Source organism: Heteronotia binoei, chromosome 15 (genome assembly GCF_032191835.1).
Source record: "Heteronotia binoei isolate CCM8104 ecotype False Entrance Well chromosome 15, APGP_CSIRO_Hbin_v1, whole genome shotgun sequence".
NCBI lineage: Eukaryota > Metazoa > Chordata > Lepidosauria > Squamata > Gekkonidae > Heteronotia > Heteronotia binoei.
Genome location: NC_083237.1, coordinates 23,688,388 through 23,711,167, shown reverse-complemented (window position 1 = coordinate 23,711,167; position 22,780 = coordinate 23,688,388). Strand labels below are relative to the sequence as shown.

Below are 22,780 nucleotides of genomic sequence, written 5' to 3'. Positions count from 1 at the left end.
CTCTGCCAGAGCTATGGCTGACCCAAGGCCATGCTAGCAGGTGCAAGTGGAGGAATTAGGAATCAGATCCGGGTCTCCCAGATAAGAGTCCTCGCACTTAACCACTACACCAAACTGGCTCTCTTGGCTGATCCTGCATTGAGCAGGGGTTGGACGAGATGGGCCATATAGCCCCTTCCAGCTCTATGATTCAGTTGAGTTATTCTGATGCTTACTTCCTAGAAGAGTTAAACTAGTCCCCTGCTCCCTTCGTCCTTTCACAGACATCTTGCCTCAATCTCAGTCTCTTTATTTATGTACATGGTCCACTTAAAGTTAAGTTTGTCTTCTCACTTGAAACATAATTGTGGGGGAAGGGGTGAGTTTAAAAAGCCCGGATCCAGCTGGAGAGAGGTAAGGAGACTCCCTGCCATCCAGGAAGCTTAAGAAAGGCCCAGTCTAACTGCTAGGCTTCCAAGGTCATCTTCCACTGAAGAAGAGGAGTCATCCTCAGATGCGTTTCTACTAACCCCATCACAGTTCAGCTCATCAGCCCAGTGTTCCTGCAGACATGAAGGAAAGGGGAGACAGTTACATGGGATGCAATAAAGATATCCAAGTGGAACTGATAAGGATTAGGGTAGGGAATGATGGGAGTCCACAAAGCAGGAACAGGTTACCTTCTTACTTGTACAAGATTTCTTACTGTTGCTGAACAGGAGCCAAGAAAGCATGTTCAGAGGGGTATAAAGAGAAAAGGTTTAGAGAAGGAAGGGGGGTACTTGCAATATATGGAGTGAGGCTTCTAACAGAATCAGGCCTAGGAGTTCCGGGGTAAAGAAATTTACCTGGGAGGAGGTGGCGGGGTCAGCCTCTAGGTCTCCATAGCACCCTTTATGGTGGCGAATCAGGTCTCCCCAGAGCACAAGATTCTTGCAGCTAGGAAGGAAAAAATAGGGATAAATGGATGTCGTAGTTGGGATGGGAAATGTGTCGGCAGTCAAAGATAGTCGCCTCTTTTGCTTTGCCAGGGCATAGGAGGGGTTGCTTACCATGGGCATTCCCCTTCTATAGGCAGCAACTGATCTGGTTCTTTCTGTAGGAAGGTTTGGGCCAGGCAAATAATATGGGCTGCCATGGAGCAGCCAGCATGGAAACAACGCAAGGAGATATCGTTCTCCTCCTCCTCCTACAAAGAAAAAGATTCTGGTTACAGAGGGGTGCTAGTTTGTTGCAAGAACAAAAGAAGAGCCTGATAGCAGCATTCCCTTTAAGTTGAGTTAGTGTGAGCTAGCTCACAGTTTTTTAGTCTCTGGCTCACACAGTTTTTCTTAGCTCAGGAATATGGCCCCAGAGCAAACTAATTTATGCAGCAGCTCAAAACTTTAATGCCAGTAGCTCATGAAGTAGAATTTTTGCTCACAGGACTGCACAGCTTAGAGGATGTATTGCCTGGTAGAATTTTTAAAGACTTGACAAGTATGCCAAACAAAAATCCTTCAGCTGCTTGAGCCCATTTGGTCAGCTGCATAAAGAAATAGTTTCCATTCCCTTGCTTATAGCCAAACTCTCATATGTACTGAAAGCTTACATTGAATCATCAGTCCATCAATGTCAGTACTGTCTACTCAGACTGGCAGCAGCTCTCCAGGGTCTCAGGCTGAGGTCATCCACACCACCTGTTACACCTGGTCCTTTTAACTGCAAGGATTGAATTTAGGAGCTTCTGCATGCAAAACAAGCTCCACCACTGAGCTACAGCCCTTCTCCCCCACTTCTCCCACCAAGTCCTTTGAAGCAAGTCATTTGTTCACTTGAGCCAAGCAGAAGCAGTATAAAAATAGGAAAAATAAAAAGCAAACTTTGCTCCTAAGTCAAGGAACATACCTCGCTTCTTAGCCCCACCCCCACCCCGTCCTTCTCCACTCCATTATCTTGCTGACCTTGCAGAATTGACATTACCTGGAACCTTTTTAGACAGATGCTGCAGCATTCTGGAGTCACTGGTAGTTCTTCAGAGGACTCTGGTTTCGCTCCCTGGGTTCTCCTGACAGCACGGACTTGACCAAAGGCTACTGGCATGTGTAAGGGAGGTTGCAGGCCCGGAGGAAAGTCTCTGTGATATTCTTGCTTGAGCCATCGTATGGTGAGTGGTAGGCGGCACCAGGGGGCAGTTTGGAGCATGTGGGCTAAGACACGGAGGTGGAAGTCAAACTGGCGCTCCTTTGAAGTGCGACGGGTGACGTGGGTGAGACGGCGAGAGGCATGCGGGTGCTGCCAAGCCCATTCAAACTGCGGCAGAGTGACAAGATGGGAAATCAGTTTGACACTTAGGTTTGCATTAAAATTAGCAGAGGGGGGAGTATCCCATTGTTAAGGTAGCTCAACCTCTGTGAGCTGAAACAGGAACACCTTACCCGCAAGGCAGCCACATCAGAGGGGAAGCCATGAATTATCAGCACCATGTCCCTACAAGGAGAGAAAAAGGGCAGATCAATTTCCCAGCATGCACTAGAATGCTGCCAAACAGCTGGCCTCCAAAGTGAGACACACAAGGTGGAATGTGCAGGAATTACCAAGGCCCACGGCCACTTGTCTTCCAAGCCCCTCCACGACGCTTCCCAGCATTATGCTGACCTATTCGTCGTTCAGGATTAACAGTGAAGCCGACATAAACTCGGCCATGGTAACGTGGGTTGGTGCAATACAGAAGGTAGACTCCAAAGAAGCTGCACACCTCCACCACCATAGCTGCCTCAGAGGGATTCGTAGGCTAGGGCTGAGAGACCTGGATGTAGAAAGAATATGTGTTAGAAGAGTGGTCTCCCCTCATTCTAACACCTCTTGAGTTTCCCACCCGCCTTTGTGTCCTGCTGGTAGGATTGCCCACCTCCTGGCAGGGTCTGGAGATCTGAAATTGCATCTTATTTCCATATGACAGAGATCAGTTCCCATGGAGAAAATGGCACTTTGGAAGGTGGACTTCGGCATTATACCTTGCTGAGATCCCTCCTTCAATCCCAGCTTCCTCCTCCCCAATTTCCTCTTCTACAATTTCCCAAACAGGAATTTGCAATCCTACCTGCTGGGGATTGTCCCGGTTCCTCTAACACAGCTCCTAGATTTTAACAGCCGCATCACAACAGGTAGAAATTCAGCATCTCTAAGGTGGGGGAAACCTCACATGTTTGAACTGCTGCCTGTCTCACAGCACAAAACCCCGTACCCATGAGAAAACTGATGAACGCTCGTGTATCCCTTACCTTACAAGCCTGCTTTCCAACACAGCCTGGCTTCACAACTTTGACACTTCCCATCACCCCCTGCGCCTTTCAAACAGGTTGAACGCATTGCCACTTACCATCATGCACTGCGCCCTTCCACTACCGGGAGTGACTTGAGGATTGCCGGTCGGTGGTTGCCTTGGCAACGCTATCCCTCTCCCCCTAATTTTAGATTAAGTTAGAGTCCAATGGCACTTTAAGACCAACTAAGTGTTATTCAGGGTGTGAGCTTTCAAGCTACTCTTTGAATTTTTTTTGCCGTTTCCCTCCTTTCCTCCTATTGGCTAGTGAGCGGAACTATCCCGCCCCATCAAAGAAAATGCTGGAGTTGGCGGAAGCGATGTAAAGTACGGGCAGAAACGGAATGCTAGATTATACTCGGGCCTGATTGGTTAAACAAGGCGGAACCCTTAGTAGAGAGGGATGTGACGTACACCATAGGCGGAAATGGGGTGACTGGTGGTTCTCTTTCATTCGCGGCGTCTTTGTAAATAGGATGGAGGCGTCCGTAGTTCTCAGCGCGGAGTCTTTGCGGGAACGGCTGTTGCAGGGCCTGGAAGCCGAGCATGTGGTAAGAGGAACTCGCTGCTCCCCTTCTTCCTCTTCCCCTCCTGTTCTTTATAATCCTTTGTTTTGCTCGGGAGTAAGTCCCGCTGTGTTTAATGTGATTTACTACTAGGTAAGGGAGTCGGGTCGTAGATTTAGATGTGGAATAGGAGTGGGGAGTGAGTTTTTTTTCAAGGCTGTGCTATTTTCCGGAAATCCTTATAAATACCTTCCTTATTTTGTCAGGTAATGCGGCATAAAGGGGGTAGTAATATGTAATTAAAAACTGCATGATTCCAGTTACGAAGGGCGAGTGAAGAAATGGTAGACTGATGCACCCAACAAATGATGCAGCAGCGTGAACCTAGGTGGAGCTCGAATCGTGTTGCATGTTCTAAGGTCTCCTGGCTTGTTCAGCCAATACGTGGAAACCACTTACAGTGTACTGAAGGGGTAAGGAGAGCATGCCCCCGGACTGGTGGGCCTTGCTCAGCTTTCTGGCAGATGTGGCAGCTGTCTAGTTTTGGACCTGAGTTCCATTTAGCTGTATTCTTTTTTTTAAATAATATTTCCTGCTTAGAAAAGCCATTAGGCTCCTTCTTACATATCCCTTGTTTCTTACTACTTGCCCAACATTTTTCCTAGACTTTTGGTGCTTTCTCTGACCTGACTTCTTTTAGAATATCTTCCTGCAGATCCTCAGTTGCATCCTGGCTTTGTATGGCCTGGATCCAACATTAGGTGTCTTCAGGCACATAACTTTTCTGTGTCCCTATTTTTGTTGCCCATTGAATTTTTCCGCCTGAGGATTAGTGGACACTGGGGAGGGCATAGGGGGCAAAGTGGAATCTGCAGTGGACGGAATATCAGTAGAAATCACTGCTTAAGACAAATTAGATCTCTTAAATTCTTAAGAAGTCAGCTAGTACTTTGTGGGTCTGTTGAATGTGTTTGTGTTGCTGGTGCTGTGTTTTGATAGTTGTTTACTGTTGCCTGCCTTCATTCACAGTTGTCTAAGAGAAAGATAGACCTATATATTAATTGAAAACAGATCTTCACAACTGCATATTTGGATACAGACCAGTTTCCTCACTAACTGTATTTCAAAACCTTTTGTTTTCTCCCTGGTTCTCTATGTGCATGTTTCACTCAAATATGCTCTTGAAGTATGCAGACAAATTAGTTCATAATATGCCAGTGTCTCAATTTAAGATTATTTGCAGTGAAGAGGGTGACAGATCCTTTTCCAAACAATGTTAAATTTCTTTTCCCCCTGCCATGGAAGGAGGTGGAAGACACAACCCCCGGACGCTGTGCCACAAGCTTCAAAGTTTTGGTAGTTTCCCCACAGTTCCAGGGGAAACCACTGCTCCAGCGGCACCGGTAAGTGGGACTGCATAGAAATTTAATTGTTTCAGAGGGAACTATTAACTGTTTTTGATAACTTACCCCTTTAAGACTATCTAAGGCAGTGGTCATCATGTTCTCCTATGGCAGAGAATTTATTTATTTAAACTTGTATCCCATCCTATCACACAAATGGTTTTAGGATGGCTCACAACATATAAAACCAAACCGCAATAAGCATATGATCTAAAATCCAAATTAAAACAAACAGAAACAAGATTGCAGCTAAGAACAACTTCAAGGTTGTTCATAGTATCTCCTGCAGGATGTTAGTCAGATAATAGATTGCTGTGAGCAGGAGAGGCTGAGATGGTTAAACATCTGCACTCTCAGTCAAAGGCTGATTATGTGTTCTGGCGAGAAGTACTTTCGTCTGTCCTGTCCAGTCAGTTTTGATATGATCTTCCCAAAACGTACAATATTAGAAGAGGATGGGGGGCAGGGGGGCGGAACCCCTGCAGTTCATCCTCTCCATCTAATTCAGAACTTTATGATTCTCTGTCATCTCCTTTTCCATTAAGTCTCAGCTTCCCTTGGTGTGAGGGAGGCAAGGAAGACAAATGCACCAGCTTTGCTTTTTTTTTTTAAAAAAACAAAAGCATCTCCAACTTCATGGTCATTTTAGTTGGCCTTTTGTGCACTTTTTCCAGATCATGACTAACGTTTTCATGGAGCAGCTGGAACCATATATTTTAGAAAAGGTGTCACAATGGTGGCTTTTCTGCTCCTAATATACTACCCTGTACTGTCTCCAGTTGGCAAATGTTGCCTTTCATGTGCCTCTTCATATACATGTTCAAATTTGATTGGGTAAAACCCACCCAGCCCTGATCCACACGGCCTCTGTAATGCCAGTCTGACTCATCATTTTTGGTTGATGTTGCTGCCAGCAGCCTAGGTGGAGCTTGAGAAATTCTAGAAGCAGGAGACCACAGAAACATGTTCCTAATCTTCTCCCCATTTCTACTCTTTTCACTCTCTGTTCTTCCCACTCCTCTGCCCAGGCTGGTCAATGAAGTCTTAGCAGAAGAGCTGAAACACATTCATGCCTTTGAACAGCGAACTCTGACGCCAGAACAGTGGGCCAAAGAGCAAGAAGCCAAGTGAGAGCTGCACCCTCCTTGGACAGGAAGACCAGAATATCTCCTTAAGAGGAGGGAAAGACAGCAGTGGGAGAAATGTCTGATGCAGATGAGGGACCCGTCCAGAGCACTTAGCCCACCCCCCTGGGGTGGGAGTGTTAGAAGGACTTGAAAGAGAGCATGCAGCAGCAAATAAAAATGGTTTCCTGAGTATATGAGGTGTCTCTCTTGGCTCTGTCTGGTCAGTGAGGTTTTCTTTTATACCTAAATGTTAAAAACTCAAAAGAATAAATTTCTAATGGAAAGGTCTGGAAAGGTTGAAGAGCATGGAAATAAGGATGTGGGTGTGATCCCTTCTCTTCCAGCATGATTGCATGTTTTAAAATGTCCTTTTAGGAGGATGAACATTGAGCTGTCCTACTGCCTCCCCACTCTGGGCCCAAAGAAATGCTGCTGGCAGCTATTTACAGGCTTTATTAAAGCTCCCCCGAAGAGAGAGGGTGATCGGCAGCCTGACCATATACGGAGAAAGAATGTCCTTCTGGTATCCAGCAAAGTCTGATATATTCAGAAACTGGTAAATAGAATGTGTTGAACTGGGCTTTTTCCAGGCCTGGCAAACTGTTGGAAATGAGAGCGGAGCGCTGCCTTCTGGTCTTTCCAGAAAGTAGCAATCTGGAATGACTTGGTGTGTCACACAGGGGAATATTGGAACAGATATATATTTATTGCCCTCTGGTGGTGCCTACGGACCAGGCACCCCTGGATTGGCCTTTGGGTATGGAAAAAACCCTGCTGACAGTGGTGGTCTGTCATCTGTCCTGCTTCAAAGTCCTCTGCAGAAGGCTGCAAATGTAAACACCCAGCTGTCACTGTGATAAGAGCCAAACTGAGGGCTGTCACTTAAAGAAACTGTAGTCAGATTTTTAATCCATCTGCATAAATGTGCAAATTATTAAAAAAAACCCACATAGCTCTACAAGGAAAAAGTTGTTTTATTTTGAGATGATGCACATATTTTATTGCAGTAGGCATCATGGAAGAGGCATTCCTCCTCTCACACCGGGGGCACAGAATGTTGCTTTTTAAAAAGGGCTTTGCCAGCTGCAGGGCTTTTAAAATAAAAGTATTTATTTGCTTTTTTAAAAAAAAATCCAAAATCAGCTACATAGTTAAGGGCATAGTTTTAGCTTACCAGAGTTTTGGGCGGGTTTTTTAAACTGAGCCATCGGTTTAATTGCCAGAATGCAATCCCTGCGCTCCGAAGTCCAAATGAAGAGGATGATCCTCTGATTGTTCCTGCTTAGCTTCTGGAGAAGGGAGTCCTTTGCTGGGGGAAAATGGCAAGGGAGAAAGCAGGCATCCTTCCTACCCTCTGGGAGAGTCAATAGCCTCTGAAGGGGAAGGGCTACAGAATTTGAGAAGGCTGCCTTTAACTTCCCAGAAGTGTAGCCAGCAGGTCCACTTACTGCCTCCTTGTGGAAAGTTAGGCATTTACACAGCACATGTCAAGCCTGTGACGGGCAAGCTGTGGTAGGGAACAGCCCTGGCAGATCCCTTTCTGCCCTGAGTTTTGGAAGGGGTGGGTGGAGCTTAATAATGCCCTGAGGATCCACCCATGAAAGACTGGAGGGCTTCAAAAAGACTGCTGAAATCAAGTCCGGTGTGACAGATGGGGAAACAGATTGATTGGGGATCCAGACAGCCCAGGATTTCCTATTTCTTCACAAGATGCTCCAGTTCCAAGATGCGCCGTTCCTGTTCGGAGACGGTGGCTTGCAGCCGCTTCAGATCCTCGGAGAGCTGCTCTAAAGCGGAACCCTACGAGAGGTCATAGGATAAACTTCAATTGTGACGCACGATACCTCTTCCTCCCCAATCTATATTCTCATCTCAGTGCTCCACACGGTGCAGGTGACCCTTAATACCTCTGGGTCTCTCCTTCCTTACCCCTTTTTGTTCCCTTTCCTGGGACACTTGGCTTCTCTTTGGTCCTTCCAGGAGGTTCTTGTTGACCTTGAACTCTCTGGTCTTCTGAGGAGTGTAGCCATCCTTGAGTGATATGAGGATGGGGTCGGCGTTCTTCCCTGAAAGCCATTCTTCTGCTGTGAGGGCAGAGTCCGGGCCAGCCGTGTCAGGGTACAGATCCTCTTGGAACAGGTCTGACTGCAGGCGAAATAGAGATGGGTCAAAAAGACAAAAAAGAGCTCCTTTCCATAGAGTGAAAGGAAATGGAACATATGAAGATGCCTTCTACTGAATCAGACCCTTGGTCCATCAAAGTCAGTATTGTCTACTCAGACTGGCAGTGGCTCTCCAGGGTCTCAAGCTGAGGTTTTTCATGCCTATTTGCCTGGACCGTTTTTAGTTGGAGATGCCAGGGATTGAACCTGGGACCTTCTGCTTCCCAAGCAGATGCTCTACCACTGAGCCACGGTCCTTCCCCTGCTCCAAGGTATTTCCCCTGCTCCAAAACTTTAAAAGTGTAGTCCTGCTGGGCGTCTCTACTCCCAGAACTTTCTGAATAGTCTCTCTGGATTGAGAACGGGGAAGGAAAAAGCTTCAGCACAGAGTAGTATCAGGGATAAAGTGAGTGTTTTTTTGCTCTGTTATGTGAAAGTTGGGATTTCAGCAGCCATGGCTCCCCCCAGAAAAGTGAGATGACTGTTCCATGTTAAATATTCTTCTCTATTTGAAAGGGACCTTCAAAGTAATTCACAAAATGTCCCTTACAGATGGGCACTGTATCACAAAGGAAGCCATATCTGAATGGCCTTCCCAGATACACAAGAGGCGGGTCCCCCTGTTTAAAGTTAGCCAGTAGTAAATGAGATTCAAATGCAAGTCCAAAGTGCATCTTCCCTCTGTCTGACACTTGTGCAAAAGGAACAGTTCCACCAGTGCAGGAGAATCTGCTCCTCTCCACCCAGCTCTTTGCTTCACCTGCTGTATCCGAAGAAGTGAGCAGAGACTCACGAAAGCTCCTGCCCTGCTTTTAAGGTGCTACTAGATTCTTGCTCTTTTAGACTAACATGGCTACCCATCTATCTCCATAACCTGCTGTCTCCCTGCAGGTGCTAGGTGTTCCAGCTATGCTCCACTTTCTTGCTAAAGAATTCTGTTTAATTTCCTAGTACCTTTTAATGTTCTTGGTACTTCTAAAATGCACTGGTCCCAACCAACCAGGAATCCTGGATCCCTGTAATCTTCTTTCCCCATCTCACCCCTGTTCCACAACCCTCCCAAGTCACTGTTTTCTCAGCCTGCTGAGAGTGGGATTACACTTTAAAAAAAAAAAAAAAATTAAACCTAGAGGTGCAGCTAACAGCCAAGGCTTACTTTCAAAATAATTAGGAGCAAGACCTGCTACCTCAGAGCAGTCCACACTATATTTCTACATGAGCTATTTTTCTGGCGGCATCCTTTCCCAAGGCAGCTAGAGGGACAGTGTGGTATAATAGATCAAAATGGGCAGCTGTGTTGGTCTGAAGCAATAGAACAAGCAGTAAAGTTGCACCATTAAGACCAATTAAGTTTTATTCAGAATGTAAGCTTTCATGTGCTCTAAGCAGACTTCATCCGACAAAATTGGAATGGCAAGCAGTCCTAAATATAGAGAAAGTGGGCAGTGAGTATGTAGAGTCATGGAAAAGTTTTTAGCAGATTAAAAGAATCACAAATTGGGGTCTGTGTTTGTTAGTGTTGTTAACTGGGCTGAAACAACAATGGAGGGTGATAAAAAAGCAGATTGATGTCATAGGTGTGAAGTGCCATAAATAAGAGTTTGTTGTTAGTTCTGGGTTTATATAGAGGGCATTAGTTTCTCAAGAGGTTTAAATATCATTCTCATTTGCCATTAGAAAAAAAGAAAACATTAAAATATAGTGGAAGATGGGTTAGTATATGTAATAAGATAAACAGCCAATATCCCTTATTTGAGTATGTCAGTACCAAAAAAAACCAATCCAGGAAAGTCAGGTTTGAATTCTCCATTCTGCCATGGAAACTTGCTTGGTGACCTTGAGCCAGTCACATACACAGCCTAAACCTACTTTGCAGAGTTATTGCAAGGGGAATGACATAATGGGTTCCCAATGGGGAAGGGAGGCGCCAGGAAGGAGGCGGGCCCAGAGCATTCAGTTATGCAGAAATGAAACAGATAGAGACTCCTCTCCAGGTAGTTATTTTGAACTTATGAGTGCCTTGAATTGTGGGCTTTTTTGTTATACTACACTAGCATAGTTTGCTGTATTGCCTGCCTGCTTCTCCCTCCCATCTGTCTAGAAAGAATGCAAGAATCTTGACTTACTTTCCGAGGCACAGTCATAGCAATGGGCTCACATTTCCTCTCATGGAGCTTGTAAAACCTGTAAGGGATGAGAATATCATTTGAGGAAGGGTCGTTTCCGGGGAGGGGGAGGAGGAAGTTTCTTGGAAGCCCAGAGGTACAGGTGTTTCTCCCTGCCCCAGATCATACCTAGCGATCTCACACTTGCTGACATCCAGCCCACGCTTGGGCATCCACCCCCCGCCTCGTTGTGAGTCCTTGGAGCTGAACATGGACAGATAGTGCACAAAGGGAGCCTCTCCTGTGACCTCAAAATAGCGGATGCTGCTGTCACCCTGCAGAGGAGGGAAGGACATTCGGAGGGTTGATTCTTCTTCCCTGGTCTAAGGCTTTGCTGTTTGAAAAGCCCTTTTGGGAGCCAGTTTGGTGTAGTGGTTAAGTGCGCAGACTCTTATCTGGGAGAACTGGGTTTGATTCCCCACTCCTCCACTTGCAGCTGCTGGAATGGCCTTGAGTCAGCCATAGCTCTCGCAGAGCTGTCCTTGAAAGGGCAGATTCTGTGAGAGCTCTCCAAGCCCTGCCCACCTCAGGGTTTTCTGTTGTTGGGGAAGAAGATAAAGAAGATTGTAAGCCACTCTGATTCAGAGAGAAGGGCGGGGTATAAATCTGCAGTCGTCTTCTTCTTATCCCTGTAGTCTGAGATAGGCTTAGAAAAGATTCACCAGAGGATGCTGGGCTTTTTCTTTCTCCACCAAAGCATTGCAGTTGGGTTTATTTATATCCAGTGTCTTTTTCTGGTCCCCCATCCCTTACTGAGATGTCAGTTTCAGGATCCCTGCCTGCTGCCTCCCCTGTTTAGTATAACCCCAACCTGCTGCTGCACATTTGAGTGAAATCTTTACCAGCTGTTCCAACAATCTTTTCCCAGACCAAATCCCACCACTGGTCCAGATCTCTTGAACACATGAAGCTGCCTTTCATTGAATCAGACCACTGGTCCATCAGTATCGGTGTAGTCTACTCAGATGGCAGCAGCTCTGCAGAATGTCAGGTAGACGTTTCATATCACCTAAGACAGGGGTCCCCAGTGTTGTGCCCTTTACTGGCACCTTCTGTTTTTAGGGAGTGGGTGGGACCAGGTAGGGCTTTTGCCCAGCAAGGCTTCTGATTGGGTACTGGAGATTTAATTGACTATGCAGAGGTTTTTTTGGCTTTGGCAACAGCTGCTACCACAGCACAAGGATTTACACTGTGTCACTGAAATTAAGTTGTAGCAATCATTTTGTGACTGGTTTTGTCTCCTGAAGGCAATGTTCCCTCTAAGCTGAGTTAGTGTGAGCTAGCTCACAGTTTTTTAGCGTTCAGCTCACACATTTTTGCCTTAGCTCAGGAAAAATGGCCCCAGAGCAAACTATGCAGTAGCTCACAACTTTGATGCCAGTAGCTCACAAAGCAAAATTTTTGCTCACAAGGCTCCACTGCTTAGAGGGAGCATTGCCTACAGCAGCCATTCTATGGCAGCCCACCAGGGTTTTTTTGGGGGGGTGGGGTGGGGGGTTTGGCATCAAGTCACAGCTGACTTACAGTGACCCTGAAGGGTTTTCAAAGCAAGAGACATTCAGAGGTGGTTTGTCTGCCTCGGCATCACGACACTGGTATTCCTTGGAGGTCTCTCATCCAAATACTAGCCAGGACCAACTCTGCTTTGCTTTTGGAAACAAGATCAGACTCACCTGGGCCATCAGGGCCACACCCACCATGCTGTGTCAAAATTACAAATGCTTCTGCAGGCTCAAATAGGTTGCAAATCCCTGACTTACTCCCAGACCCTTTTAAGTGGAGATGGCAGGGACTGAACCTGGGACCTCCCATATGCCAAGCTAACCTCTGCTGCTAAACCACGGCCCCCTTTACCTTGCCAGTCAGGTAAACCACATTGGTGTCTGGATCATAGTAAGGCAGCAGAACCCCACTGCTTGTGTCCAGCTCCTGGAGGGTCAACGGCTCCTCAGGATTCCTCTGTGGGGCAAAGAGAAGGGGAGTTAAATGCAAAAGTGGATTGGGGCAAAGGCTCCAAGCAGAGGAGCTGGGGGTCCAAAAGTCTAATTTGAGACTGAAGAGATGGTTCTGTTTTTGCAGGACATTCAAATGTCCTCCTTTGCAGTTGCTGGATCCAGTGATTCTGATGTTGCTCAAAGGACAGTTTGCTGGGCCAGAGCCACAAGCTTTGATGCAGAAGCCCCTGGATACAAATGCCATGAACTCATTCGGTGGCCACAGGCAAGTTGGTCTCAGGAACAGCCTGTCTACCGCCCCACAGCAAGACAAGGATTGTCTCCCCCTTCCCAATGCAGAATTATTGTATTAAAAAAAAAAAAGGTAGTCCCCTGTACAAGCACCAGTCGTTTCCGACTCTGGGGTGACACTGCTTTCACGTTTTCACAGCAGACTTTTATGGGGTGGTTTGCCATTGCCTTCCCCAGTCATCTACACTTTCCCCCCAGCAAGCTGGGTACTCATTTTACCAACCTTCGAAGGATGGAAGGCTGAGTCAACCTTGAGCCAGCTACCTGAATCCAGCTTCCACCGGGATTGAATTCAGGTTGTGAGCAGAGCATAGAACTGCAGTACTGCAGCTTTACCACTCTGCGCTGTGGGGCTCCTCAGAATTATTGTAGGAATAGCTAAAATTATGACTGTATAGTACACGGAATGCTCTAAAGTACTCTATAACTATTAAGTGCTATTAAAACCAGATCCTCCCTCCTACACATACACACTCTGCTGTTGTTACTACATTCTTGTCAAAGATCCTGCTTGTGTCTATCACAGAGACCAGCAGGTTCAGTGTCCATGATGTGACTGCTGATGTCAGGTTGCCGGTTGCCCCATAATGCCTGTATCTCTTTTATTTAAAAGTGGTTTCCTTTTTATGCAGCAGCGTGAGCAAATGTATGTTCCAGCCACGTGCTTATGCTGCCTTCTTTTCTGTCTCTTCCTCTCTCAGAATCCCATCTTTTCAAAAGGCATTGCCTCACTCCAGCTGCCAGGACAGAAGTCACTCCTGTTAAGGCTCATCTCTACATAGCTTAAATATCATTCTCATTTTTTCCCCTCACCGGGTCCCACAGAGCCACCTGTCGCTCACTCATACGGCTGAAGCCGGTGGTCAGCAGTTTTCCATCATTCACCGCAACTGCCCGGACAGGACGGGAACCCTCGTGGGCACGTGGCAGCTCCTGTTGATGAGACAGAAGTGGTGTGAATATAAATTGCATCCACTCCAGCTGGGTGTGCTGCTGTAAACCCCTACGCACTGTGGTGGGGGGAGTGATCAGCCCATTTCTCTTCCCCATACCGGATCATTCTCTGGATTTCCATCTCTCCCTCTTTCTCTGAAACATTAAGGGCTTGGAAGCTATCCAGCTGTACCAGATAGTACAGGACAAATGGTGGAACAACATCAAATGATGTTGTCACGACCAGGTGTTTGTGTTTTTTAAAAAATAATGTGACAGATTCATGGATGAGTTGGTTACAAATGGCTTCAAACCATGACTGCTCAGATTGAAACTTTCCATTGCGGAGCCTGTCTTCCTCTGATACTCAGATGCTTGTGCTAAGCAAGGAGGGATTATGAGTTTCATCACACCCTGATGTGAAATGAAGAGCCAAATGGAGATCCCGCTGTAAACCCCAGCTCTGCCATAGAAGCTCACTGGGTGACCTTGGGCTGGCCACACACCTTCAGCCTAACCTACCCCACAGGGTTGTTGTGAGAATAAAACAGAGAGGAGAAGGATGTAAACCACTTTGGGCTTTCATTCAAAAGCAAAGTGGGGTATAAGTGAAGTTAAAATGTCTCATCGTGGCCCATGTTGAAGTTCAAATGCTGGCTCAGATAGATGTGCAGGCTGATTCAGCCAGGCAACTAGTGGTATATTCTCCTCCACTCTCCCCCACTGGTCCAGATCTGCACTCTGTGGCACTGCCAGATGAAGCTTGCAAGTTACACTTACATTGGCAACTTTGCCCCCTGCCCGTGGGTCAAACAGCCGGACATGCTTGTCCCGGCAGGCCGTGCAGAGCAGAGATCCGTCCCGGTTCCAAACCGTGCTGTAGATGGCATCCGGGTGCAGGTCTTCCAACGAGATTGACGCCTGCCCGACTCCAACATCCCAGACAGTCACTACATTGTCACAGCCTGTAGAGAAAGCAAGGCCCCCGAGATGAACGAGGACAGCTCGAAAATCCACAGATTAGAATGGATAAAAGGAAGTATTTCTTCACCCAAAGGATGATTAACATGTGGAATTCACTGCCACAGGAGGTGGTGGCAGCTACAAGCATAGCCAGCTTCAAGAGGGGATTGAATAAAATATGGAGCACAGGTCCATCAGTGCCTATTAGCCACAGCATATTGTTGGAACTATCTGGGGCACTGATGCTCTGTATTCTTGGTGCTTACGGAAGGACAAAGTGGAAGGGCTTCTAGCCCCACTTGTAAACATCCTGATGGCACTTGGGGGTTTTTTTGGCCACTGTGTGACACAGAGTGTTGGACTAGATGGGCCATTGGCCTGATCCAACATGGCTTCTCTTATGTTCTTATGTTTCATAGATCTGAGAGGGGAGCTTTGGTCAGGTTCAGTATTTGGCCTTCTGCAGCTAGCCATACCTGTTGCCCCTTACCTGCACTAAGCAGAAGATTCTGTACTGTTGGGTGCCATGTGACAATCCCTACCCGCTTGGAATGGCCTTCAAGGGTCACCAAAGGTTCATTTAAGGATCGTACAAGGCCAGCTTCGGGCACTGCCCAGACCTGAGAACAAGAGAAGGCAATGTGGAGGGCAGCTGTGGCAGAACAGTTCAAGGACTTTGCCTCACCTTATTTACTTACTCCCGGCCCAGCTCCACAAGCAACTCCTGCAGCTGATAGTAGGTGGATAAATAGACAGCATCCCCTGGATGTTGCAGAGGATTCTGGGATGCAACGCTTGGATCGCTCCCACCCATCCTCAGTGACATTGTGAGGAATTGCAGTGTGTGCCTCAGTCTGTAATGGGCAGGGCCTTGGGACAGAAAACTGCCTGAGAGCCGCCCTTCTCAGACTGTGAGTGAACTCTCCCTTTCAGTACCAGTAAGATCCCCCCATTTGGAATCTACTGTCCCTTCAAGTCCCCATACTTTTCCCACCACCATCCTACTGTGTTGTGGTTTTCCCCACCCCATTCCTCTGATCATCTATCTCCAAGCTCCGCCTACTTTTCCAAGGCCAGCTCTTTCTCACAGAAGCCACGCCCACTTCATCTCAAGCCACGCTTCTTCTCCCCTCCCCCACAGCCTATGTCACTCTGCTCCTCTCCTCTCCTCTCCATTGACTCACTCACCATAATGCTGCAGTCCTCGGATCCACTGGCAATGACATGGTCGTTGTGGGGGCACCACTCCACGTCCAACACTGGGGCCGTGTGCCCCGAGACCACAGGATAGGACTTTTCCAGGCGGCCCGTCTGCAAGGACATGAAGATGGAGAGAAAAGTATATCTTTCCAGAAGCATGGAAGTTTTTGCACAACACAGAACTTACCCCCACAGCCTGAAGGTGCATTTCATTTGGTGGTGGAAAATGCCGTCAAGTCACAGTATGCCAACCCCATAATCAGAGGGGTGGGGTGTTTCAGGGCAAGAGATGTTCAGAGGTGGTTGCCATTGCCTGCCTCTGCATTGCAACCCTGAACTTCCTTGGTAGTCTCCCATCCAAATATTAGCTAGGGCCGGTGTTCCCTCTAAGCTGAATTAGTGCAAGCTAGCTCAGTTTTAGTAGGATAGCACTGAGAGCCGCCATCCTACTATGTTGTGTTGTGGAGTTCTCTTAGACAGATATCTTAGCTCAGGAAAAATGGCCCCAGAGCAAACTAATTTATGCCCTAGCTCACAAAGAATTTTTGCTCACAAGACTCCGCAGCTTAGAGGGAGTATTGGCCAGGGCTGACCTTGATTAGCTTTCAAGATCTGACAAGGTAGCCTGGGCTATCCAGGACATTCTCCAGGTGTAAAAAAGGTAAAGGTAGTCTCCTGTGCAAGCACCAGTCGTTTCCAACTCTGGGGTGAGGTTACTTTCACGATGTTTTCGTGGTAGACTTTTTACGGGGTGGTTTGCCATTGCCTTCCCCAGTCATCTACACTTCCCCCCCCCCCCAGCAGTCTGGGCACTCATTTTACCGACCTCGGAAGGATGGAAGGCTGAGTCAACCTGCAGCCAGCTACCCAGCTTTTCAGGTGTACCCAACTTCTTAAAAAAAAAAAGAAGAAACCTGTCCCTACATTCAATGGTGGACCCTGAAAAGCTGGGGAACTTTTGCAGGTTAGCTGAGGTGACCCCTCCTGGCCACATTAGAGAAGCACAAGCAGTGCCGTAATGTAAGGTGCTGTCCAAGCTTAAAGGTACAGAAACATCCACTCTCTTCTCCCCGATCTCTCTCTCTGTCATTTGCACACACAAGCAGCTTGAAAGAACAGTTAGATTCAAGTCCAGTAGCACCTTATAGACCAACAAGATTTTCAGGAAGAGTCAAGCTTCTCTTAGACATCTTGAGTGTTGACTCTCAAAAGCTCATACCCTAAAAACCCTCTTGATCTCAAAGGTGCTACCAGGCTCAAAACTAACTATTTTACTGCAGACCAACACAGTTCCCCTCTGAAGCTGGAAGGAAGAATTCTGGATCTCAGGTCTCCTACAATAGCCTGGGTGTCTCACAGGCAGAATACCCATCATCACTCTCTGACAAGCCTCCAGTGCCTCCACCAGCTGCACAACCAACAGAAACTGTCTCCTGAAGTGTCCAGTGTTGGCGGATGATGTGCAAGGCCAGACTAAAACATGGCACATGCCAGGAAAGGACCCAGCTCCACTGCACTCTTATCTTGGTTGGGCCCTCTATGTTCTTCTAGATTGGTGTTTCTTTTTTTAGAGCTGGAATCTCCACTCCATTCAAAGCAGACTGCATTTGCAGCACACAGACACACATCTTGAAACTTCACAGATGGGAGCACTGTTTTCCCCCCCCTATAATGTGCAGAAACCCACAGCATTTGTTAAAGAGCCAAGGAGAAGAACTCCTTGTGGCAAAGCTGGGTGCCAGTCAGAATTCTTGTGCTCCTCACAGGAAGTACCAGCAAAGCCCCTGATTATCTTCCTTCTCAGTGGCGCACTCCCGTTCCTTTGTGCGAAATCACACATAGCCACCATTTCTCCTCTCCCAGGGTTCCTACCATCACCCTGTCTTGAAACCACACCACAGCTCTTACAGTCTGAGTTAACTGTAGGGTGGCCAGATTTCCAGCTCCTCTGCTTGTAGCAGCTCCTCGATTGGCTGATATTGTTAGTGCGAATATTTATTTTTAGCTGTTCAATGTATAGATTGTTTCTTCCTGAGCTGAATCACACGAGGAGGCAGTCGTTTTAAGCTGCAGGCTTTCCTTGTGGATTTCTGCACACCAAGCTCTGGTTAGAGACACAAGAGTGCACCCAACAGTGTGATATTGGCAGCCCAATGTGACTGAGGATGCTGCCACCCTTTCTGCTCTGCCAGCCATGTTGGGGAAGCACTGGGTTTCCTGACCGGCCAAACAGTGCCCCCTGGGACCATTTCAAGTCAGGACAATGGGGTAGGGTGAGGGGACTGAAGCCCCATCTCCGTGTGTGCTACAGTTGCAATTTGAATTGGGCATCCTGTGTATACAGGAACTAGATCACATTTGACTGTTATGCAGGAGCCAGGGTGGAGACCCCAACCAATATATTCTGATATGTGGAGACAGGCAGATGACACTTGAATGCTACGGTTGGAGCCCCAGGATCTCTGTCTTGGCTGGATTGGCCCCTGCCTGGTGGAATCAGCTCGCTGAACTACTGCCATTTCGTAGGGCCTGCAAGACAGAGGTGTTCTGCTGGGCTTATGGTTGAGGCAGTGGACGTCCTATTATTGCATCATTTGGCCTCTCTTGTGGTGACATTGTGCCCTACTGCAGTGCTATCTTATTGCTATTACCATCATTTAATGTGGGCCTATAACCAGTTACTTGATATGCTGTGCCCTTTCCACCAGTGGTGCATTTTATTTATTGTTTTACTGTTTAATTTTAATGTGCTGTTTTTAACTTTGATCTGTAGGTTTTTATTGTTACTATTATATGTTGTGATCCGCCTTGAGCTCGTTTACAGGAAAGGATGAAATATAAACCTACTAAATAAACAAAATAATTCAGGCCTAAAATGTGCCTGCAGGTGAGCTGGATCTGGATTGGGGCCATTACGATGGGGAATAGTGGTTAGTGCTCCTTCCACCCTGCTCTCTTCTTTTCTCCAGTCAGAAATAGGACCCATAAGCCGCTTTAAATCCACGCAGGGAGAAGAGACAGGCAAATTAGGGGGAACTTTCTTATTTTTCCCTCCAGAGTTTGAAGTAGCTGAGGGGGAGGGGACATTACTGCTCTGGGAAATAACAAAGGGGAAGAGTTAACACACCCACAGTACTGGGGCCTCAGACTGGACTCCAGTGCTGCTACTTTAAGGGGGGGGACAGGTGCAGTATGGGTGTTTATCCCCCCCTCCCCCAATACATGAGTTTAAAGCCACTTCCAGCTGGATAAACAACATAGGGGAAGAGCTGCTTTTGTTTGTGCACAGGAAAGCTCATATTTTGAATAAAACTTTGTGGGTAAAACTTTGTGGACTCAAACTTTGTTCTGCTGCTTCAGACCAACACGGCTGCCCACCTGAATCCCTCACACTGAATCAGATTATGAGTGGGAGGACGTGGGTTCAAATCCTCCCCTCATCTGTGAAGCTCCCTTGAGCCAGTCACTCACTCTCTGAGTTGTGAAGATAAAACAGAGGAAGAGGAGCATTAATCCTTTGGAGAAAGCATAGAATTTTTTTTAAAGATAGGTGTCTAGTCTGGCCTAAGACATGCAAATATGCTTGTCTTGGATTGAGTCAGACCTTCCTCTGTCAATCTATTCTGACTGGCAGCCTACCTCACAGGGTTGTTGTGAGGAGAAAAACGGAGAAGAGAACAATGTAAGCTGATTTGGACCCCGGTGGGAGGAAATAAACAAACTTCAGCCAACTGCAACGGGCTGCTGCCTCTTCTTCCTCCCTCCCCCTCGCCTTTAGCTCACTCTGAGGAGTGTGAATCCTCCCCTCGCTCCTGGATCTATCACGCTGGAGTCATGAGATGCTGGTATCCTGGGGGCAAACCCAGATACTTCCACCAGAGCCTAAACTTAGCCGCCTGTCCCAACCCTCACCCACACGGGATCTTCTTTGAACCTCTGGGGAGCATGACGCCCCTGTTTGAAGAACCAGCAGGGGCGGGGAGGGAATTGAGATGTCTCAGACAGTTGCAAGGGCAACAGGGTCTACTTATGAGATGCTGAGGGGGTGTCTGGGAGGCCATCTTCTGGATCCTCTGTGACAGGAATAGAGCCTGGTAGGCTTCTGTGGGGGAAAGTGGAAAGGGGGCAAAGCCTACACAAAAAAACAACTTGCTGGCACTCGTTTGTATGTGGCTAGAAAGGGTCTGTCTGAGAGAGAGAGCCAGGACTCCTGGGTTTCTCAGCAGAGGGGTAAGAAGAGAACTTGAGACAGGCAGATGCAAAGCAGGGCGAGAGCTGGGAAGTGTACCAACCGCTCTCCACATTTCCTTCCCCCTCAGCCTGCCCCAAACCCACTTCCCTTTCTCTGGGCCCTGTTTCCGCAGCAGGTTCAAACTTCAGGCCATTTAAGGCAAAAAAAGTGTCACAGATATGTTGCTTCGGCAGTTTCACAACTCCACAGTCCCTCCCACCCACCACCATTGCTACGCTCCCCGGAAATGTGAAGTAGGGTGGGGAGACATTGCACTGAAGTTAGATTTATACATGGTGCTATAAATTACAGGTGGGGGGGAGGGGACCAAGGAGTCAAGACTGAAGCAACTCAGAGTTTCGAGGAGGTCATTTGGGGGATTCTACGTACCTTGGACAAGGGCAAGACCAAGAAGGCTCCTCCCCCACTGGATTCAACAACGATGGCCAGGAATTTGGGGTTGACCGAGCAAAAATTCCCATCCCAGGTCATCTGGGAAACACGGATGTCGTCATAACACTGGTCGGCCTTGACCGGCTGGCCATAAACATGGCGGAATTTACTGGACCTCACGACTTTGCGGCTCATGGTTCCTGCTCGAGAGTTGCCAAAGAACAGCTGTTAGTAGGGGGCACCGATCCCAAATTAAAAGCCCAAAGCTCAGCCCCAGCTCACCCCCTCAGACCTGCTGATGTGCTTGAAACTTCGGTCAGCCCACTGTGCCCTAGACTATACAGGAGGTCTGGTTGCATGCCCCCCCCCAAATTTGTTCATTGCTTTTCATTGTGACACTACCTCAGAAGAACCAAGGATCTTGGCATGGGAGATCTGTCTGTGAATGAATACATATTTGCACCCCCACAGCGGCTCCAACTGGCCAATTAGTCCACCACTAGTTTTATAGCCAACTGGCAGAGAGTTCCACAAGCAGAGAGCAGGCAACCTTGTTCACCACCCAGTCCGATCCCAAGTGTGTTTACTCAGAAGTAAATCCTGCAGGGTTCAGTGAGACTTTACTGTCTGGTAAACGCATCCAGGGTTGCAGACTGTCACTGTTTGGATAGCTCAAGCAAAACAGCCAAGCCACACATTGCACAAATTCCACTCCAGGTCACACACAGAACAGGTAAAATTGCAGTATTCAAGACATTTTATCCCTCACTTCCTTCCAAAGAGGATGGGGGAGGTGAACAAAAGATGATCCTGTTTTATCCTTGCAACAATCCTCTGAGGTAGACTAAATTGCAGGATTTCACTGACTTGCTGCAGATTTCACTGATTTGCCATGCTATAATTTGATTCCAAGTACAACAAATCAATGAAATCTGAAGCATCAGCCAAACGACATCATGTGAGCCTTCTTGAGGGAAGTCTGCCTCGTGCCTCAGTTTCCCAGTCTTTACAATGGGACTGATAGTGTGATCCACCTCACAGGGTTCTGCAGAGGACGAAGAAGAGCAGGACTGTGCATTGCTTTCCACATTAGAAAGTGCTACAGGCATGATCAAATGATTCCTGGAGCCCCCCCCCACCCCGCTTTGCTGCACAAGCAAGGGTCTCCCCCACACACACATACTTTCCACTGCTTCCCCTCCCTCCCAACCCAAAGTCCTTCCTCCCCCCATCCTCCCACCCAGCGCTCTCACCTGCAGCCTTTGTAACGGATGTGCCACACAATGAATTGGAGACCAAGCGGCTCAGAGCTTTTTAACAGAGCCATCGCCCTGGAACTGTCAGAGCTGGGAGGGTTGGTCTCTTAAAGGGCCAGCGTGCAGCAAGTGGCATCTCTGCTTGTATCTTTCTCCTTGGTGCTTCCATCTGCCAGCCTCCCCCCACCCCCCAAAAAACCCCGTTTCTCTAATTTTCATCTATTTCACACCATTATAGTTATATATAGTTGTCCCATCATTATAATTGCCTGGCTTCTTGAGCCACTTGTATTTGTCAGAGGAGCAAGTTTCCAAGTTGCACAGATTTCTTTGGCTCCTGCCCAGAGATGGGTTTCTGCACAATTCAAAAGCTTTCTGGTTTGAAATGGATTGAAACAGATTATTTTGCTGAACCAAAAAAAGTCTGCAGGGTTGCAGGTTTCCCAATTATGTAGAGCTTTTCTGCTAGAAGTCTTCTGTGGAGCATTTCTAGCTCGCCATTAGCATTGTTTGCAAGAACTGATATAATCTGGAGCACTTTAGATACTGTTTTATGTTCCTAAAACTAGCTGTGTACACGTCTAAACCTTTATCTCCTTTCCTCATCCATTCACCTCTGAGAAACTTGTTTGCCTGAATTCCTAAAGAGCTCGAAAAAGCCCTCAGATTTTAGTCCTGGGGACAGTGGAATCCCATGGAATCACAGGTTTAAGTCATCACCCAATGTCTGGTCCTTATGGCACTGCAGATTCTTAGTGTGAGTTTGCTGTCTGAGATCTGTGAATGAGTCTATTGCATGGCTTTGCCCTCAAGTAGTAAGGGAGAGATTAACATCTGAGCTTTGACAAAAGAAATGCTAAAGGTTGTTTTAATGGCTGTGGATGGTCCCCTGTGGGGAATGCACCTGTCAAG

At 47.4% G+C, this 22,780-nt stretch overlaps 3 protein-coding genes across 5 annotated transcripts; 1 reads left to right on the top strand and 2 right to left on the bottom strand.

Annotated features, from left to right (window-relative positions):
• Nucleotides 1-273: 273 nt before the first annotated feature.
• SLX1A (SLX1 homolog A, structure-specific endonuclease subunit) lies at nt 274-3,602 on the bottom strand. 3 transcript variants are annotated; one of them, XM_060256641.1, is made up of 8 exons: nt 3,243-3,295; nt 3,062-3,142; nt 2,556-2,767; nt 2,397-2,448; nt 1,942-2,271; nt 1,032-1,168; nt 828-918; nt 274-542 (listed from the first exon to the last, which is right to left on the bottom strand). In XM_060256641.1, the coding sequence occupies exons 3-8, from the start codon at nt 2,726-2,728 to the stop codon at nt 423-425; spliced, it is 903 nt and encodes a 300-aa protein (XP_060112624.1). In that variant the 5' UTR covers nt 2,729-2,767; nt 3,062-3,142; nt 3,243-3,295; the 3' UTR covers nt 274-422. The 3 variants fall into 3 exon arrangements, with proteins under 3 accessions (XP_060112624.1, XP_060112623.1, XP_060112622.1); XM_060256640.1 differs by lacking the exons at nt 3,062-3,142; nt 3,243-3,295 and adding an exon at nt 3,341-3,602; XM_060256639.1 differs by lacking the exon at nt 3,062-3,142 and having other exon boundaries at nt 3,243-3,317.
• Nucleotides 3,352-6,511, top strand: BOLA2B (bolA family member 2B). The gene is made up of 3 exons (XM_060256642.1): nt 3,352-3,834; nt 5,095-5,192; nt 6,221-6,511. The coding sequence occupies exons 1-3, from the start codon at nt 3,760-3,762 to the stop codon at nt 6,321-6,323; spliced, it is 276 nt and encodes a 91-aa protein (XP_060112625.1). The 5' UTR covers nt 3,352-3,759; the 3' UTR covers nt 6,324-6,511.
• A 764-nt stretch (nt 6,512-7,275) lies between these two features.
• CORO1A (coronin 1A) lies at nt 7,276-22,005 on the bottom strand. The gene is made up of 11 exons (XM_060256767.1): nt 21,866-22,005; nt 20,610-20,812; nt 15,977-16,099; nt 15,279-15,408; nt 14,606-14,790; nt 13,706-13,825; nt 12,501-12,605; nt 10,776-10,921; nt 10,608-10,665; nt 8,249-8,464; nt 7,276-8,119 (listed from the first exon to the last, which is right to left on the bottom strand). Exons 2-11 carry the CDS (start codon nt 20,805-20,807, stop codon nt 8,015-8,017), a joined length of 1,386 nt encoding a protein of 461 aa, XP_060112750.1. The 5' UTR covers nt 20,808-20,812; nt 21,866-22,005; the 3' UTR covers nt 7,276-8,014.
• Between the last annotated feature and the right edge of the window lie 775 nt (nt 22,006-22,780).

Excerpts from the sequence above, each read along its gene's own strand:
- SLX1A (XM_060256640.1), bottom strand. The coding sequence starts at position 2,728 with ATGGTGGTGGAGGTGTGCAGCTTCTTTGGAGTCTACCTTCTGTATTGC. Across the intron at positions 2,449-2,555 it reads ACAAGTGGCCGTGGGCCTTG|GGACATGGTGCTGATAATTC; the intron begins GTAATTCCTGCA and ends CTCTCCTTGTAG. Across the intron at positions 2,272-2,396 it reads CTGATGTGGCTGCCTTGCGG|TTTGAATGGGCTTGGCAGCA; the intron begins GTAAGGTGTTCC and ends ACTCTGCCGCAG.
- BOLA2B (XM_060256642.1), top strand. The coding sequence starts at position 3,760 with ATGGAGGCGTCCGTAGTTCTCAGCGCGGAGTCTTTGCGGGAACGGCTG. Across the intron at positions 3,835-5,094 it reads GCCTGGAAGCCGAGCATGTG|GAGGTGGAAGACACAACCCC; the intron begins GTAAGAGGAACT and ends CTGCCATGGAAG. Across the intron at positions 5,193-6,220 it reads CCACTGCTCCAGCGGCACCG|GCTGGTCAATGAAGTCTTAG; the intron begins GTAAGTGGGACT and ends TCCTCTGCCCAG.
- CORO1A (XM_060256767.1), bottom strand. The coding sequence starts at position 20,807 with ATGAGCCGCAAAGTCGTGAGGTCCAGTAAATTCCGCCATGTTTATGGC. Across the intron at positions 15,409-15,976 it reads CCGAGGACTGCAGCATTATG|GTCTGGGCAGTGCCCGAAGC; the intron begins GTGAGTGAGTCA and ends TCTTGTTCTCAG. Across the intron at positions 8,465-10,607 it reads CTATGACTGTGCCTCGGAAA|TCAGACCTGTTCCAAGAGGA; the intron begins GTAAGTCAAGAT and ends TTTCGCCTGCAG.